This window comes from Myotis lucifugus, unplaced genomic scaffold (assembly GCF_000147115.1).
Source record: "Myotis lucifugus unplaced genomic scaffold, Myoluc2.0 scaffold_336, whole genome shotgun sequence".
Lineage (NCBI taxonomy): Eukaryota > Metazoa > Chordata > Mammalia > Chiroptera > Vespertilionidae > Myotis > Myotis lucifugus.
The window spans coordinates 462,295-480,111 of NW_005871384.1; the positions used below are offsets into that span (position 1 = coordinate 462,295).

Here is a 17,817-nt window from a genome sequence, read left to right on the forward strand (position 1 = left end):
CGGGCCCGCCCCGGCCCCCGGCCCCGCCCCCGGCCCCGCCTGCGCAGCTGCCGGAAGCCGGGGGCGGGGCTGGCGGCGCCCGGCGCGCAGGGCCTGACGGGAGCCACGTCTCTGCTGGCCGAGGACTGAGCGGCGATTGGCGTCCGGGGGCTGCTGGGAAGATGGCGGGCTCGGTGGCCGGTCGATGAGGAGGCCGCGGGGGGAGCTCGGCTCCCGGGCCCCAAGACCGACCGAGGGAGCGACCTGCGCGGGGCCTGGGGAGTCATGTAGGGGCGGCCCCTGCGGGGCGGGCCGCGGGAGGGCTGCGGGAGTTGGTGTTGGCCACCGTGACCAGGTCTCTGGGGGGTCTCCGGCCTGGGTGGGTGTGGGGGCCCCCGACACCGCCGACTCCGCGCCTCTGCAAACCTGTGCACTCGGGCTCCACGGGCGTCCTCCGCGGTGGGCGCGGCGCGCGCGGTTCACAGGCGAGAAGGCTTAGGCAGGAGACGCAGCCGCTGGCCCAAGGTCACGCCGCTGGTAAGTGGGAGCACCCAGCGTGGAACCCAGGACCGTCCGGCGGCGGAGCCCGCGCGCCACCTTCTGCGCCGCCGCCGCCTCCTGCGGGCGGGGGAGGTGGTCTGGAAGGCCGGTCGCCGGGGCTGGCTGGGCTCCAGGCTGGGCGCAACCACTAACCGGATTCGTGACCCCGGGCTGGCCTTCCCCCCGCACCTCTCTGGGTCTGGGTTCTCCGCCTGTGCGATCGAGGTGACGCCAGCCTTGCCTGCGCCCCGGGGGCGTGTGCGGAGGACCGAGAAGATAATGCATGTGGATTGCTCTGTAAACGGCCCTGCGCCGGGCACACAAGGATTAGGATGGCTGTTCCACGGATGGAAGGAGGCGGAGGGGCGGGCGGGGAAGAGGACCAGGGCAGTCGTAGAGAAGGGTGAGCAGGAGTCTGCCTTGCTCTGACCCTAGACCCCTCTGAATGGGGAGTGAGGTGACGAGTAGACAGCAGGCTTTTCTCCCCTTCGGGAAAACCTCACTCCCTTTTCTGGGCCGCCCTCAGGGTCTCCGTCACCCAACTCCATGCTTCGAGTCCTGCTTGCTGCCCAGGCCTCTGCTGCTCAGCTGTCTGGCCTGCTGCTGCTCCCGCCAATACAGCCCTTCTGCCTGGGGCCCAGCAAGTGGGGGGACCGGCCTCCCGGAGGAGGCCCTCCCGCAGGTCCCGCGCAGGGGCTGCAGCGGCTCCTGGAGCAGGCGAGGAGCCCTGGGGAGCTGGTGCGCTGGCTGGGCCAGAACCCCACCAAGGTGCGCGCCCACCACTACCCAGTGGCGCTTCGTCGTCTGGGCCAGCTCTTGGGGTCTCAGCCACAGCCCCCGCCTGTGGAGCAGACCTCCCTGCAGGACTTGAGTCAGCTCATCATCCGAAACTGCCCCTCCTTTGATATTCACACCATCCACGTGTGTCTGCACCTTGCAGTCTTACTTGGTGAGGAGGCTGCCTGGGGGTGGGTGTGAATGAAAGAATAGAGAAGAGCAGGAGAGGACCCAGATCACTGACAGGATACGCCTCTTGGGCCTTGCCAGAACGGCCTGTGGCGGCGGGAGTCAGCAGCGTTTGCTGCTGCCTCAGATTCCTGCTACCCCCGTGCTCTAGGAGCCACCACACTGTCACCAATAGAATGAGATGAGAACGTATTCGCCATCTTTGTATAAAGCCTTCCCCATAAGCTGTTCTGATCCCTTAGTTCACATGGTATTTCACATTTCCCCAGTGTTTCCACTGACACTGTAGCACACCTTCCAGCCCAGGAAACGGAGATGAGAGAGGTTAGGATCCACTAACAACCCCAGGACTGGAGCGAAGCAGCTCCGCTCCGCTCCCAGGACCGCCTCCTCTGACCCTCTCCCTCTCAGGCTTCCCGTCTGACGCGCCCCTGGTGTGTGCCCTGGAGCGGGAGCGAAGGTTCCGCCTCCCCCCGAAGCCTCCTCCCCCTCTGCAACCTGTCCTTCGCGGTGGGCAAAGGTTGGAAGCTGCTCTGAGCTGCCCCCACTTTCTGCGGCATCCACAGCAGCACCTCATCCGAAGCTTGGCAGGTGCTGGAGGGGTTTAAAGGCAGGTTGGGGGTCAGGGGCCGAGGAAGAGGCAGGTGGTGGGGTCTGGGCTAAGGTGGACACTAGTCTGGAGGTCTGGCCTGAGGGTCCAGTGTGATAGGCTGTCCTTCACAGAGGCCAGGCCAGAGGAACTGACTCCCCACGTGATGGTGCGCCTGGCCCAGCACCTGGCCCGACACCGGTTGCGGGAGCCCCAGCTTCTGGAAGCCATTGCCCATTTCCTGGTGGTCCAGGAAGCCCAGCTCAGCAGCAAGGTGGGCTTGCCTCCCGTGCTTCCCAGACACCGCCAGGCTCAGCCCCTGTCCAGCTTGATTGGCTGCCGTGTCCCACAGCAAACAACCCAGCCAGGCCCTATCCCCAGGTTTCCATCTTTGCTCACATCCTCCTTGGCTTCACCCCCCAGCACGTGCAGTCCTGCAAGCACTCAGCACCGTCCTCACTTCATTGATCCCACTCCTCTAGGCCTGCAGGGCCAGGCCCCATAGCAGTGTCTCCTCCACTTGTTTGGTGATTGACTGCATGGGGCTCAAGACACTGCTTATGCCACAAACTTCTGGTGTGTGTCCGGTAGAGGAATGGTTCTGCCTTGGCAGTGACCGTCTAAACGTGCAGATCAAGCCTCCCTGAGGCTCACCTCAGGGAAGGGTTTTGGAGAATGTTCCTTGCGGGGTGATGGCTGCTCTCCCTCTACAGGTGGTGCAGAAGCTGGTCCTGCCCTTTGGGCGGCTGAACTACTTTCCCCTGGAACAGCAGTTTGTGCCCTGCCTTGAAAGGATCCTGGCTCGAGAAGCAGGGGCGGCCCCCCTGGCCACTGTCAACATCTTGATGTCACTGTGCCAGCTTCGGTGCCTGCCCTCCCGAGCCCTGCAGTTTGTCTTTTCCCCAAGTTTCATCAGCCACATCAGTGGTGCGCAGACAGGAAGGCTGGCTGGGGTCCGGAGGGCTGGTGGGCAGGGTAGAGGGGGTGGGAGTCTGCAGCCCAGCAAACCTCAGTCCCCTTGCCTGTAGGCACCCCTCATGCCCCAATCGTGCGGCGCTACCTCTCCCTACTGGACACGGCTGTGGAGCTGGAACTCCCAGGATACCAGGGTCCCCGCCTTCCCCGAAGGCAGAAAGTGCCCATCTTCCCCCAGCCACTCATCACTGACCGCGCTCGCTGCAAGTACAGGTGGATGGGGCAGCTTGGGGAGGGGAAGGGACCAGCCAGAAGCAGATTAGAAAGGCCAGAGAATTGGGACCTGTTTTGGCTGGTACTCTTAGCAGTCATAAATAAATGGGCCTTGAAGCAACAAAGGCATTTGCCTAGGGTCGCAGAGCTGGTGGTGGTGGTGGGGGTGTGTGGCGCGACCAGAGACTCCTGGGCCTTCCTGCTATCGGTGTTCCACTCCCCTCAGTCACAAGGATATAGTGGCGGAGGGGCTGCGCCAGTTGCTGGGGGAGGAGAAATACCGCCAAGACCTGACCGTGCCTCCAGGTTATTGCACAGGTGAGCTCCAGGTATGTGGGCAGGCGGCAGGCTGACATGGAGCTGTGGCTAAAAGCCACTGGCCCTTTCTCTTCTCCCGCCTTTCAGACTTCCTGCTGTGTGTCAGCAGCTCTGGTGCTGTGCTTCCTGTGAGGACCCAGGACCCTTTCTTACCTTACCCTCCCCGGTCCTGTCCCCAGGGCCAGGCTGCCTCTCAGCCCACTACCCAAGACCCTGCCCAGAGGTAAGGGAAGAGGGCAGGAGGGCCTCCCCTGCCTTCACGGACAGGGACCCTGAGCCATAGCCGCTCTCTCTCCAGGGTGGTGCTGATGCTGCAGGAACGCTGGCATTTCTGCCGGGACAGCAGGGTGCTGCTGGGCTCCCGGGCCCTGCGGGAACGGCACCTGGGCCTGCTGGGCTACCAGCTGCTGCCGGTGAGCCTCCCCTGCCCCGCCCCTGGTGACACTGTGTGCGCCCACTCCCTCATCCACAGGGCCTGTGGGTAACCTGCTGCCTCTCCCCACAGCTACCCTTTGAGGAACTGGAGTCACAGAGAGGCCTTCACCAGCTCAAGAGCTACCTGAGACAGAAGCTGCAAGCCTTGGGCCTCCGCTGGGGTCCTGAAGGGGGGTGAGGGGATGCACATGGGGTTCACGATGGCTCCCCTATGGGGGGTAGACAGTTTGCACTTTGGATCCCTCTGTTTTTGTTCATTAAAGTCCCTTCTTCATTGCACATCTTGTTTCTGGGACGGGGAGCAGTCTGGGTCTCCCCACTTCTTTTCCATCCATGCCCCACCCCTCATACAGAGACAGAAGGCCAAGGATAGGTGGGGGCCGAAGCACTTTACTGCGGGGGGTAGGGGAGGAAGGGGACTTTAAATTAATCACTTAAATAAAAATGAGGAGGGAAGGGGATGGGAGAGCATCCCTGGCCCCTGGTCCCTCTGTCCATCGTCCGTCCCGGCGGCAGCTACACAGGCATGGGCATCTCATTGTACTCGTCCACACCCTCCCGCTCATCGAACACGGGCTCTGCCTCATTGGCGTCCAGCTGTAGGGGAGGATGGTGTCAGGAGGGTTGACCCCAACCAGGACCTTGGCAGGGACCGGAAAAGGGGCTTGGGGCAGGAGGGCAGGCAGCCTTACACATTTCATCTCTCGATCCGTGAAGATGCGGGTGAGCACCACCATGCGCAGAGGCACTGTGAGGATGAGGATGAAGGGGAAGGCCAGGGAGGCCGCTGTGGACATGACGGCCCAGAGCAGGGCCAGGCAGAGCAGCTGCAGGGCTGTGAACAGGTGCATCCGGAGGGTCCGGACCTGGGGGTGGGCAGGGTGGGATGAGACGGGTGAGCGCAGGCTTCTCCCCAGCTGAGGGCCCTGGGCCCTGCTGGGACATCTGGTTCTGCCACATCCAGAGGATGGCTGACCCTTTTCCTCTCCACAGGGGTGAAGACAGAAGTGCCTTCTTGGGTGCGCACCAGAGCCGGTCTGCACAGACTGAATGGTGGCTGGCCAAAGTGGGCAGATGGGGGGCTGGAGGGTGACCCACGCAGCCCTCTGAGTGGGGTCTCACCTTCTTCACATAGGTGACATCTGGGTGGTGTTTGGGCGGCATGAGCAGCAGGTGCAGCCGCTCATAGAACTGGATCCCGTTAAGGGAGGTAACTCCCATGTAGAGGAAAATCCCGAAGAGCACGGCCAGGGGTATCTGCCGGAGTAGGTCCCCGATGACCATGGAGAGGCCTGGGAGGAGGGGAGAAACAGTGGTCCCCAGAGCTCCATAACCCCAGTGGACCCGGGGCCCCACCAGGACAGGCAGGGGCAAGAGGTGAACATACCCACAAGCAGGGCAACTAGCAGCCCTGTCACCCGTTGCTCCTTGACCTCTTGGATCTTGGGCTTGTCCCCGGGAGCCACAGCCTTGCTCATGACGGTCAGTGCGTTGGCATGAGTGACAGAGCGGACGGTGGCAGCAGCCAACCAGGGCAGGCCGAAGACAGCACAGATGCCGCCCATGGCCACGATGAGCAGCAGGTCCAGGTGGAAGCCGGAGCCCTTCTGCAGCATGCGCTCCTTCTTGGAGATGATCAGCCTGAGTGGGACGGGCGCTCACTGAACCTGGGGCCAGCTCAACAGGCAGGGTCTTTCCAGAGCCTCTGCTTTTAGAACCTGGTGGCCCCCACCCATTCCGTCCAAATGAGAGTTCCATCATGGAACTGAGCCCTTTCTGCCTGCCCCTGGCCTCCAGGACAGCTCCAGCCTGGACGGGCCGTGCCAGCACACAGCAGCCATCTACAAAATCAACGCCGCATTGGCAGTCTGGGTTCCCCTCATGCATCAGCCCCTAGCCAGGGCTCTGGCCCATCCACACACCACCCCCCTGGCGAGGACCACGCACGTGGTGATTTGCGTCTCCATGAAGATGAGGATGAAGACCAGGATCGCAGGCAGCAGGCTGGCCACCATCATCCACACGGGGAAGGAGCTGTTCTCACCCAGGGGGTTGATGACCCAGCCCCGCTTTTGCGGGGCTGTCACCGAGAATCCACTGGGCACGCTCAGCTTCTGCAGGACAGAGGTGGGGCTGGTGAACCTTGGTGCGAGAGCCTTGAGCTGCACAGGCAGGCTGAGCCCTGAGGATGTGCCGTGGAAAGGGCCCGTCTGCCCCGTAGGAGACGGCTCTGGGGTTGGGGACCGCAGAGCAACATCCAGAGCCCCGAGCCAGGCAGCACGTTCTCACTGTGCGCTCTGCCTTACCTGGGTGTAGGTGTCCTCGATACTGTAATCCACAAGCACCATGATGAGGATCGCGATGGGCACCCCAAAGTCCCCAATCACCCGCCGTACCTGTGGGCAAGCGCCATGCTCAGACCAGAGGCTCCTGCCCCGATCCAGGCAGACCTGACTCCTCCTCACCCCCTCCGACCCCCAGCTCAGCCTCCCTCAGGCCTCCAGCCCACACACCCGCCCAGGGAAGAACCGGCTGTTCTTGAATTTTCGCAGGAAGAAGGCAATGAAGAAGGTGCCGGCCATGAGCACCAGCGACAGCAGGGCTGTGTTGGGCTGGCCCCGGGGCCTCTCCTGCCCAGAGGGCTGGGCCGAGCTCCCATTCCCTGGCCCCAGCGTGGCCCCTGCCCCAGTCCACGTGGTATTATCGCCGCTGTCCACTTCAGAGCTGTTGGAGACCGAACAGCCATGGAGGGGGTGTTCCTGGAAGATCTGGGGAGAGGACAAAGGGCTCCATCAGCAACATTTCCGGGCTCAACTATATGCTGAACAAGACAAGTGGGGCGGGATGGCCAGCCTGCCCTCGAGGGGCTTTCCTTGTTGATTAAGAAAATATCCCAGCCCTCGCCGGTTGCTCAGTGGTTAGAGCATCGGCCCAAGGACAGAAGGATCTGGGTGTTTTTTTTTTTTAATATATCTTTATTAATTTCAGAGAGGAAGGGAGAGGGATAGAGAGTTAGAAACATTGATGATGAGAGAGAAACAGCGATCAGCTGCCTCCTGCACACCCCCTCCTGGGGATGTGCCCACAACTGAGGTACATGCCCTTGATCGGAATCGAACCTGGGACCCTTCAGTCCGCAGGCCGACACTCTATCCACTGAGCCAAACCGGTTAGGGCAGGATCTTGGGTTTGATTGGGTCAAGGGCATATACCTGGTTGTAGGCTCAATTCCCAGCCCCAGTAGGGGGCACGTGCGGGAGGCAACCAATAGGTGTGTCTCTTTCACATCAATGTTTCTTTCTCTGTCTCCCCTTCCCTGCCACTCTCTGAAAAATCAATGGGAAAATATCTTCGGGTGAGGATTAACAACAACAACAAACTATTAGCAAGAAAATAACTCAGAAGACCAGATGTGCGCACAGGAAGCCTGAGGATTGGGAGGCTGCTCTAACTCGGGAAGGAGCGGGAGTGTGGCTCCACCCAGGCGGGAGGAGCAGGATGTGGAGTGCAGGACCGAGCCTGTCACAGACATGGGTCTGAAGTGCTGACTGTGACCGTCTGTCCTCTCAGGGGCTTTTTCCTGTCTACATTTCTGGGCTGTTTGCCACTTTAACAAAAGTGATTACTTTGTTATTAAAAATGTTTTTCAGATTGATCTCAAGCCTGGGTGTGTATTGATGACCTGGCAGGACTTGTGGGGAGGCAAGGGGAAAAACCAGCGCACACTCTGCGGGCCCGATGGACTGTGGCCGGGATCTCCGAGCCAGCCTGGCCTCACACCCAGGAGAGAGAACAGAGAGGCCCAGACAACCCCGGCTCCCCCCAGTCCCGAAGCCTCGCCCACCTTAACCAACTTGTAGAAGGTCTCGTAGATGAAGATGAGGGAGATGAGGAAGGCAAAGATCTCCTGGGTGAAACGGGAGACGAAACGCACCAGGAAGCTCCCCTCCAGGGCCACCATGAGCAGGGCCAAAAGCACCAGCCAGAAGCCAATCCACACGCGGCCCACGAGGTACTCCAGGTCGTTGCTCTTGCAGAACTGCGGGGCAGGGAGGGGATAGGCCCAGTCAGGCCCAGAGCCCAGGGCTAACTGGCTGGGCATGTTCCGGAAAGAGGAGGGGCACCCCACGTGGCCTGTGGGCCCTCACCGAGAAGAAGGCCTCCTCAAAGACCAGCAGGGGCCCGGAGAAGCCGATCACCAGCAGCGGCTGGGCGCCCAGCAGGCAGAAGATCACACCCTGGAGCGCCGTGGACATGATCAGCTCCGACACCCCGATCAGGTCCTGCGTCTTCTCTCCTGGGGTGGCAGGAACCAGCTCAGGGGCTGGCAGCCCAGCCCCGTGTGCTCCCCACCCCGACCTGAAGCCTCTCCTTACCCAGCAGGCCCCCGAAGGTGATGGCAGGAGACAGGGCTGCAAAGTAAATGAAGATGACCGCAGCCAGGCACTGGGGGTCGAGCGCATCCCGGAAGTCACTCAGGTAGTGGGGATAGCGGCGCCGCACATCCCGGATCAGCCCCCCGAAGGGACGGCCTGTCCGCCGAAGGGGATCATCTTCCACTGTGTCTGTCGCCTCTACCATCTGCAGGAGCGCTGCAACCCAGGCCTCCATCAGGGTGCCTGCCGCAGCCCCCGCCCGCCCCGCTCCCCTCCGCAAAGGCACAGACCACCCACCTCCTGCCCGGGCAGCCCCAGCCTGCACTGGCCCGTACCCTTATCTTGGGCAGACTTGGGCTCCAGCCCAGCCCCCGGGGGCAGCAGCCGGCCCTGCTCCTCCCGCTTCTTGAGCATTTGGCGCTGGAAGTGAGCGACGGATCGCAGCAGCTCCTCGCCCTGCACTTCGGAGGGCGGCAGCACCACACTGCAGTCCAGGAAGGCGTTGATGGCAGTTAGCAGGTCCTCCCGTTCGTCTGCCAGGTAGGCTGCCTCGTGGAATTGCTGCCAACGCAGGACGGGGGCTGGTGAGGGCACCGGACAAGGGCCAGGGGCCTGGGGCAGGGCTGGGCTCCGGGCTGGGGCTGACCTTGTCGGACATGAGGGTGGAGATGGAGCGGCCGATCTCATGGTAGTCCATGTTGGCGCTGCTCGGGCCCAGCAGCAGGAAGAGGAAACGCACGGGCACAGGCACCTCCAGCACCGCGTCCAGCTCCACTGCCTCCCGCAGCCGCACGAAGGCCATGGTGGGCCGGGAGAGGAACTCCACGCAGCCTGGAGGCACAGGGCCATCGTGGGCAAGAGCAGGGCGCAGGCCACCTCCCAGCCCCAAGCCCAGGGGCAGCACTGAGGCAGGCCTGCTCCCAGGGCCCCCACCCCCACATACCCACAAGGACCACTGTAGCCTCGGCATTCTCGGGGATCTTCTCCAGCAGCTTCAGCTCGTGCTTGGACTTAGAGCGAGTGATGCCGGCCGACGGGGCTGGAGGTGGGAGCTCACGCTGGGGATGCAGAACGGAGTTCAGCCCACCCTGCTTGCAGCCCTGCAGCCGGCTGTGCTGGCCAGACCCGACCCAGGCAGGGCACACTCACCTCTCGCTCCACCTCCAGCCTGGTCTCCGGGACACCTCCAATGAGCGGCTCGGTGACATGGGGGTCACTCTCAGCGCCCTGGCCATGGTGATGCCCCAGCAGGGAGCCCAGGGAGCCGGCAGAGATGTTTCGGGGGAAGGAGAAGTCCTTCTCATCACTTGGGTGGCTGGTGGGGCAGAGAGCGGTGGGTAAGAAGCGCGACAACGGGGGCCAGGGGCCGCGGGCAGGGTGTGGTGGGCGGGGCCTCACCTGTGTTTCAGCAGCAGGGCCCTCAGCACGTTGGCTCTGTCCTCGGCCTGGATCTGGTCAGAGATGACCATCTGCTCCACCACCTGGTGGGCCACCCCTGGCAGGGTCTGCTGGTCCAGGTCCAAGAGCACAGCCCCTGGAAGAAGGATGACTTAGGGGGGCCCTCAGGCAAGAAAGTGTAGGGCTGGGGGAGAGCCGGGGACGAGGGCGCAGCCAGGTGAGGGCCGCTCAGGGGACAGTGAGCAGGGCTTGAGGCCCCAGTCTCATTGCCTTTCTGACCTGTTCCTTCCTATCCCCCTCCCCCCAGGAATGTTGTGGGGCTCAGCAGAGGCCTCAGAACCCCAGCTATCAGAGTGGGAACCTGGGCCACAAACTGCCCAGGCACCCCTTCATGGACGCAGGCGGACTCCGAGGGGGCCCCAGCCACCCACACAGGCTCAACAGCTCCTGACTGTGAGAAAGTTCCTCCCGCAGTGAGCGGCACGCTGCCGCCCCGCATCCACTCCAGGTCCTCGCTCTGCCCTCGGGAGCACCACAGCGCAGCTCTGACCTTGCCCCATCTGAAGACGACCCATTCCACCGCTCCTCAGCACCCCCTCATCCAGCAGCTGCTCACAGGCACTTACTAGACCTCCCCGACAGGCCACTCCTCTGAGCTGCCACTTCATACAGCAGGGAAAGTGCTTTTAAATATATTTTTATTGATTTCAGAGAGGAAGGGAGAGGGAGAGAGGGATAGAAGCATCAATGATGAGAGAGAATCATTGATCGGCTGCCTCCTGCACGCCCCCTACTGGGGACCGAGCCCTTGACCAGGAATCGAACCACTGAGCACACCAGCTGGGCAGAGCAGTGGAAGTCCTTTTAAAAGTCACCAGGTCATTTTTCTGTCAAGGTCAACTTTCTGAACACAGAACTAAAGAACAAACAGAACCAAAGCCTCTGCGCAGCCACAACGGAGATCGCCAGGCCTGGCGATAAAGCGCCGCAGGCCTCAGGCAGCCTCTTTACTCCTCGTTTGGAAACAGTTCTAACAGCAGGTTTCTCGATCCTCAGTGCTTAGAACTGGGCCTCCTGACAGTAGCTGAGAGTGCTCTCCCAGGGGGAGGGAGGAAACAAGCAAAGAGCAGAAACAGCAGCCGCGGAGCCCCAGAGGCTGCGTCTGTGCCGTGTAAGTCAGGGTTTACACCGCCCTACAGGTTGGACCATTTTGGAAAGTGTTCCATCAAACCTGTGGAAAACCATGTTAGCATCCGAAACATACCAGCTTCGGTTATTGGAAAGAGCCCCTTAGAGCCCTGGCTGGTTTAGCTCAGAGGACAGAGCCTGCGGATGGAAGGGTCCCGAGTTCGATTCCAGTCAAAGGCACAGGCGTGGGTTGCGGGCTCCATCCCGAGTGGGGGGCGTGCAGGAGGCAGCCAATCAATGATTCTCTCTCATCATTGATGTTTCTATTTCTCCCTTTCCCTTCCTCTCTGAAATCAATAAAAATATTTTAAAAAAGAAAAATAAAACGTCACTTAGACAAGATAAGAGAGAGGAGTCAATCCTGCAGTCACCCACGGCGAGGCGATCCCGAGGAATGGCAGGCTGAGTGACATCTGGGAGGAGGCTTCCTCCGGGCTCTGGTGACATCGATCATGTGGCTCAAGACAGAGGTGGGGCCGTTTGGCCATGTGGTTCTCAGAGAACTGGCCTGAGGGGGGAGGGTGTGCCCTGCGGCGAGGACAGGCAGGGAGCAGGGCAGAGCGGGTACCGTGGGCCAGGGTGCGGCGGAGCTCCAGGAGGCTGCGGAAGGACAGGGAGGCCACGTGGGGCTTGCCCCAGCGCTCCGTCTCCTCCTCCACGTCCTCTTCAAACTTGATCCAGCGCGCCGTCTCCCGCCACTGAGGCTCCTGGTTTTTGTCCAGCAGCAGTTCGTTCAGCTCCACAAAAACCTTGAGATGAGACGAGAGGGCAGGGCAGGGTCAGGGCCCCTGGGGTTCCCAGGGACTGCTCTCAGACCGACAGTGTCCAGACGGGTGCGTGTGACTCGACAGCACAGGGCAACAGGCACGAAGTCTTAGTGAGTCCCTATCCAATCGGAGACTTTCTTTCCCTCATCTGTAAAATGGGAGCAATACCACCCACCTCAAAGGGCCTTTAGGGGGATTAAAAGAAAAAGCAGACAAAACACTGAGCATAGGACACAACTCACGGTAAGTACTTGGTGAATAGTCGCCACACACACACACACACACACACAACTGTGTATGATTCCATTTATATGCATTCAAGAACTGGCTAAACTAATTGAGAATAACAAAAGAGCAGTCGCCGCTGAGGGTGCTGGCGGGCGGAGATGTGAAGGAACCCGCCGTGTGCAGGAAATGTTCCGTGTCTCGTGCAATGAGCCAGCTGTGTGCACAAAGCCACTGAGCAGTGAGCCCGAGTTCACTTTACTGTATGTCTATTAGATCTCAATAAAACGGTTTAAAAAATCCACTGGGAGGGTCAGGGTCCAGGACCATAGCCTTGGAGTCTAAGAGGGGCAGCATCACTAAGTCACTGAGTGACCTTGGCCCATCACTGCCCTGGTTTATGGCTGACGCCACCTGGGCCATCGTCTTTACAGGTTGTGGGAGGATCAATGAGTCAGAGGTAACTGGATTCTGGAAAATGAAGTTCAAGGCTCTGCAGAGCTATCTCTAGTCCAAAGGGCCCACAGACACCTCACTGCCAGAGAGTGGCCACGACAGACACGAACAGTGTAGAAGGAAATGTCCCCACCACGGCGGGTGGGCCAGGGCTGGGGCGATCACTGCTGGTCCGAGAGGCAGGGGGAGGGGCGGTGAGGAGAGGAAGGACGCGCGTGATGCCGAGAACCTGACCTCGTGGGGCTTGTGGGGGGCCCGGGGCCGGCCCCGAGGAGTGGGGCCGGGCTCACGTCCTTCCCGGCCACTCTGCCCGGACCCTTTGGCATTCTTCCGTACCAAGTGTCGCCGAACCCCAGGAACATCCTCAAACCGGTGACCTGGGGGGCAGAAGGGCAGGATCAGGCTCCCCCTTTCTCTTAACCCTGTTCCCACGAGCACTGGGCTTGGCCCAGGCCCAGCACTCACTCTTCATGAGGTCTAGGTCAGCCGTGGCCAGTGTCTGGGCCTCGCTCTCATCCGTGGGGACCCGGGGCAGCAGTGCCTGCTCGGCCCCTGTCATGCTTCCGATGCGCCTCCTTTCCTGCAGGTTGTAGCTGCGGTGCCCAGGCTGCGCTTTGGTCAAGGGGCGCCCTGAGGCACCTCCATCGTCACCTCCTGCTGTGCCGCTGGCCACTGCCACCACCTCTTCCACCACGGCTCTGGACAGACAGAGCGGCCATGAGACAGGGAAGGCCAGGCCCCCTCCGCTCAGCCAGGAGCATGCAGGAGGACCCCACCCTCCGAGCACCCCACTCTAGGGCGTGCAGTTGTGAAAGATGGAGGATTCTGGAAGCAGACTAGATTTATGCGGCCCTCCCCTCTACCTACCGGCTATGCCCTGAACAATCACATCAGCTACCTGAGAACAAAGTCCTGAGCAGCAAAACTGAGCTGAGGCAACTCCTGTGGGGTGGGGTGGGGTCGTCTGAAGCTGCCACTCAGAACAGTGCTGGTTCCCTCCGCCCCTCCCAGGCACTTCCCTAACCATGGACCCCAGAGGGTCCCAGGGTCCCAAATTTCTGACCAAATGGGGTAAAGTATATGGAGATGAGCTTTGAGACCTCAGACAGCCCCTGTAGTCATGAGGAAGATATAACTCCTTATCCCGTCCACATTCCAACTTCCTCTCCAGTCCTCCAACCAGATGCTTCCTTTCTCTCTGCCACCGCCAGTGATGGTTTCTCAACCACTGCCCGGTACCTAGCCCTTCCCACCACATCCAGCCCAGGACCAGGACCCTCCACCACCAGGCTTCCTCTGCCTATGCCCTCGCTCAGTCCCCTGGGCTCTGCTTGCACCCTTGCTCACAATCTGACCCCCGTTTGCAATGCCAGGCTTCTCTCAGGCTCCCCCACCTCCTACTGGCCACCCGCTGCCCACAGGCCAGTGCCTTCAGTGAGACCCAGCCGGGGACCCAGCACTACCTGCACAACGAGCCTGTGCACACCCTGGAGGGGCACCGTGCCCTTCACTTCCCCGCAGCCCTTCATGCTGCCTGGCACCCAGAAAACAGCAGGTCCCTGATAGTAGCGACCTTGAGAACTCGTTCAAAGTGATTTCCTCCAGGCAGCCTTCTCTGGCCAACACCCCCAAACTCCAATCACCTGCTGTTGCTGACGCCGTGCCTGAACCAGGCCGTTTGGCATACTAACTTGTTCTGGTGCCATTTCCCGAGGTGATGACCAGGGTAGACTGGCAGCTCCCCAAGTGCAAAAGGGGTTCTCCTACTTCTCTTACGTCCTTAGGGCCCCAGGGGTGCTTGGAAGTCATCAGACCAGTCCCTGACCCAGAGCTTGATGAAGCCTGGGGCGAGGGGCTAGTGGGGGGCGGGGGAGCCAGCTCAGACTGCACATCTGTTCCGTCCCAGGCTACACCCTAACTCACACCACCCCTTAATCCCTACACCCACCTTTCGAGAAAGGGTCTATGATTCTTGGTTTACAGATGGGGAAACGGGCTTAGAGAGGTTACTCGCCCAAATAGCTAGTGAGAAGCAGAACTGAGATGTAAACCCCAGTCTGATGACCCCAAGACTCTGCTTCTTTTCTCAGTCACCTCGCGGACAAAAGCAGGGAAGTTCTCTGTTTGGGGACACTTACCCCGTCTGGGCCCCTTTGGTGGCCTGGGGAGCTGCCTCCTGGTGGGGCAGTGGCGGAGGGGGAGAGGGACTGGTCCTTTCTGCCTTCCGATCAGCGCCTTCATCCTCCTGGAGAAAGAACTGGAAAAGGGACCCACGTAGGCAGAGGGCCAGGCTGGAGACCCCACAGACACCCTCCCGGAGCCCTGCTCCCACTCACCTGCACGGAAGAGGGCGTGGAGGCAGGGGACGGCTGGGTGAGTGCCCGGGCCCCCTCGGCCTCACTGGCCTCATCCTCATCTTCCTCTCCCTCCTCAATGGTAGGGGTCTCCCCAGTGGGGGAGGCTCCAGGTCGCCTTCGAGGCTTCCGTCCGGGGCCCTGGGGTGTCTTGCGGCGGCGGGTGTCCGGAGGCAGGTGGGTGGACAGTGGGTGATGGATGTGGTGGGAGGACTGACGGTGGTCTGCAGGGAGAAGGGGACCTGGCTGCCGGGCACAGCCTCGCTCCCCGGCCATCCCGGCCCCAGCCCCGGCCCCTCCCGCTAGGCCCCTTGCCCCTTCCTTTGTGGGCAGTCAGGCCAGAGGGCCCCCACCCCCTCCTCAGGGTATCCCCTCACATTCAAAGTCTTCCTCCCCATAGCAGCGGCCTGGCTCCTCCCCTCCTCGAGACCCTGTCTCCAGAAGGATCTCCTCAAAGCGCTCCACGCCCAGGGTGCGGTGAAGTTCATCTTCCTCCTGCTCAGGGAAGCCAGGCACGGCAGGGCCCAAGCTCTCTGGCTCTGGCTGCGAGGAGGAAGGGATAGAGAGAAGACACAGGGGCTCACCAGGAGCGCACACTGAAACCCTACCCTGCCCAGTGCTGGGGATCTAGTACCCCTGTCCTCTCAAATGCTAGGGATGGCCCTAGCTGGTTTTGCTCAGTGGACAGAGCATCAGCCTGCGGACTGAAGTAATCCCCAGTACCCTGGCCACGGTCTTAGGGTATATTGAATTCAAGGGCACATGCCTGGGTTGGGGGCTTGATCTGCAGTGGGAGGCATGCAGGAAGTAGCCCAGCAATGATTCTCTCTCATCACTGATGTTTCTATCTCTCCTTCTCCCTTCCTCTCTGAAATCAATAAAAAAAAAATGCTGGGGACTCAGACCTGCCCCCCAGCAGCCTACCCCCTAGTTCCAGGCTATCTGGACCCTGGCTGTGCCCATCCAGGCAGTTAGGGCAGCGGGAAGGGTCTGCTCTGGAAGTCTCAGCAGAAACCCTGTGTGTGCAGCCCCTGGCAGGGGATGTAAACCTGCAGCTCACGTGGCTGGCGGTGAACACACTCCCTCTGGCCGGAGGCAGCTGCTGAGCCTGAAAAGTAATTTCTGGAAGCACCTAAGCTAACTGACCTGGACTCGGGTCTGAGTCAAACTGAAACCAAGCCCCTGGACAGGAACGTAGCTTCACCTCATCAGGGAAGCCCCCCGCCCCCCCATACACCACAGCTGCATTCCCTGGGGTCCCTCCACTGCTCCCTGGCCCCCGCCTCTCACCCCACCCCCACTCCCACCACCTGAGTCATACTGCAGGAGAGGAGCAGCAGGACTGCGGTGGCCAGTGGCCCAGTGGCCGGGCGCTTTCAAGAGCTGGCGCTTTTAGAGACTAGCTAACAGCCTAGTCTGCCGCCTTGGTCCAGCCCCCCACCCACCCCCTGCCGGTCTCAGCTCCCAGCGCCCAGCGCGCCAAATATTTGCTCAAGAGCTCCTGGACGTGAAGGGCATCAAGATCTCAAAGGGCAGGGTATGGAGTCCCCTCCATGGGGCTGCTGGCGTGGCTAGAGCAAGGAAGAGCAAGGGGAGGCAGCTGGGAAGAAGGGCGGGTCTTGGGGAGACTCCGAGGAGAGGACAGGAGCAGCTGGGGTAGCAGGGATATTGGGTTCAAGAGGAGGAAGGGGTCAGGGGGCTGCTTCTCCCAGCCCATCTCTGCAGCTCTAGCCCTGCAATTCCCAGGCGCTCCCCCGCCCCCCGCCCCCAACACACACACACACACACACACACACACACACACACACCCACCCACCACAGTTAGCACGCTGCGGAGAGGAAGGCAGGGGGAGGTGCTGAAGCGAGTGAGGGCACGGGGAGCTAGCGGGGTGAGAAAGGGGGGGTCTCGAATCCCTCGCACCTGAGGGCGCAGGAGGAAGTCCATCGCCGGGCAGGGGTGAACTTGGGAAGGAGGGGGGAAGGGACCTGCCCGCGCCCCTTCTCAGTCACATGTCCACTGGGCCAAAGTGACCAATAACGGGCTGATTATGGCACTCGGGGTTAATCATTACACTTCCCAGGAAAATCGGGAGGGCCACGTGGGGTGGGGACCACGTGGGGGCTAGGAGGGGCCTTGGGTGGCATGTGGGGCTGGGGCGGGGCCTGGGCGGTCCCTGCTAGTGAGCTCCGCCCAGAACCACTGAGCACAGACTGCTGCTCTCCAAGACCCGTGTGGGGCTGGGCACCAGCGTCCCGTTTCTCTCTCACTTAGGCTACCATCGAGGTCTTCAGTAAAACAGCCTCAACTCCCTCCCCAGGTCTGGAAGTCTGCTGATGCCCCCCAACCACTACCGACCTCAGACCCCTAGCACCCCTCGGGAATCCATTACAGGTTCCCCTCACTCCCAAGCCTCTGCGCGCACATGCACATACTGTACACACACACACACACACACACACACACACACACACGCAATGGGAATCCTCAGGAGGAGCTCCTGTGGCGGGAGGAGAGACAGTGCGGTGGCAACTCAGCTGGCAATACTCACAGTTCGGAAAGAATCTGCCCCCGAGGTGGGGCGCCTGGGGGCGCTGCTCATGGCCAAATCTTAGCCCTTTTCGCTGTCGCTGCGGCTTTCAGGGCAACAAGGTGGTGGCATAACCTGGACAGGGGAAAGGACCGGTCACCTCGTGGGGCGACAGCCCTTGGCCCAGCCCAGGGAGGACAGGATGCCGGCTTCCCGCTGCCTGGCTGCGAGGAGTCTCCCAGCTGTGCAAGATCCTCCCAGGTCACTAAGGGCCTCAGAGTGGCCCTTAGAGGCAGTGAGAGCAAAGAGAAGAGTTATTTATAGGAAGAAAGGAGAAGAATAAAGAGAAAGATGGGTGAGGACTGGGACCACAAAGGGCCAAGAGACTAAAGGAGTTAGGGTAGAAAGCAGAGGTGGGAGAGGCTGCAAAAAAAGTAGGGGTGTGGGGGTGAGAAAGGAGTCAAGCCCAGCCCTGGAGAGAAAGCATCAGAGATGTGGGGGGGGGGGTGG

General features: G+C 61.2%; 2 protein-coding genes across 8 annotated transcripts in view; one reads left to right on the forward strand and one right to left on the reverse strand.

Annotated features, from left to right (window-relative positions):
* Positions 1-81: 81 nt before the first annotated feature.
* Positions 82-4,294, forward strand: FASTK (Fas activated serine/threonine kinase). Of its 5 annotated transcripts, none has more exons than XM_006101011.3 (10): positions 82-266; positions 1,046-1,468; positions 1,897-2,076; positions 2,209-2,348; positions 2,788-3,001; positions 3,103-3,262; positions 3,489-3,580; positions 3,668-3,803; positions 3,879-3,993; positions 4,086-4,294. In XM_006101011.3, exons 1-10 carry the CDS (start codon positions 185-187, stop codon positions 4,191-4,193), a joined length of 1,650 nt encoding a protein of 549 aa, XP_006101073.1. In that variant the 5' UTR covers positions 82-184; the 3' UTR covers positions 4,194-4,294. The 5 variants fall into 5 exon arrangements, with proteins under 5 accessions (XP_006101073.1, XP_023620309.1, XP_023620310.1 ...); XM_023764541.1 differs by having other exon boundaries at positions 91-266; positions 1,867-2,076; positions 3,088-3,262; XM_023764542.1 differs by having other exon boundaries at positions 91-266; positions 1,867-2,076.
* Positions 4,295-4,385: 91 nt separating this feature from the next.
* SLC4A2 (solute carrier family 4 member 2) overlaps positions 4,386-17,817 on the reverse strand; it is a 17,066-nt gene continuing 3,634 nt past the window's right edge. For all 3 annotated transcript variants that reach the window (XM_014466386.2, XM_023764540.1, XM_006101006.3), the window contains exons 2-23: positions 17,329-17,442; positions 15,157-15,322; positions 14,762-15,003; positions 14,564-14,682; positions 12,891-13,123; positions 12,660-12,802; positions 11,546-11,726; positions 9,790-9,925; positions 9,541-9,706; positions 9,335-9,449; positions 9,038-9,222; positions 8,727-8,952; positions 8,392-8,607; positions 8,164-8,312; positions 7,860-8,054; positions 6,529-6,783; positions 6,322-6,411; positions 5,963-6,129; positions 5,403-5,656; positions 5,138-5,307; positions 4,708-4,881; positions 4,386-4,612 (exon numbers count right to left, since the gene is read on the reverse strand). In XM_014466386.2, the coding sequence (XP_014321872.1) occupies positions 4,532-4,612; positions 4,708-4,881; positions 5,138-5,307; positions 5,403-5,656; positions 5,963-6,129; positions 6,322-6,411; positions 6,529-6,783; positions 7,860-8,054; positions 8,164-8,312; positions 8,392-8,607; positions 8,727-8,952; positions 9,038-9,222; positions 9,335-9,449; positions 9,541-9,706; positions 9,790-9,925; positions 11,546-11,726; positions 12,660-12,802; positions 12,891-13,123; positions 14,564-14,682; positions 14,762-15,003; positions 15,157-15,322; positions 17,329-17,379 (3,714 nt within the window). In that variant the 5' untranslated portion in view covers positions 17,380-17,442 and the 3' untranslated portion in view covers positions 4,386-4,531. The remainder of the gene's footprint in view (positions 4,613-4,707; positions 4,882-5,137; positions 5,308-5,402; positions 5,657-5,962; positions 6,130-6,321; positions 6,412-6,528; positions 6,784-7,859; positions 8,055-8,163; positions 8,313-8,391; positions 8,608-8,726; positions 8,953-9,037; positions 9,223-9,334; positions 9,450-9,540; positions 9,707-9,789; positions 9,926-11,545; positions 11,727-12,659; positions 12,803-12,890; positions 13,124-14,563; positions 14,683-14,761; positions 15,004-15,156; positions 15,323-17,328; positions 17,443-17,817) is intronic.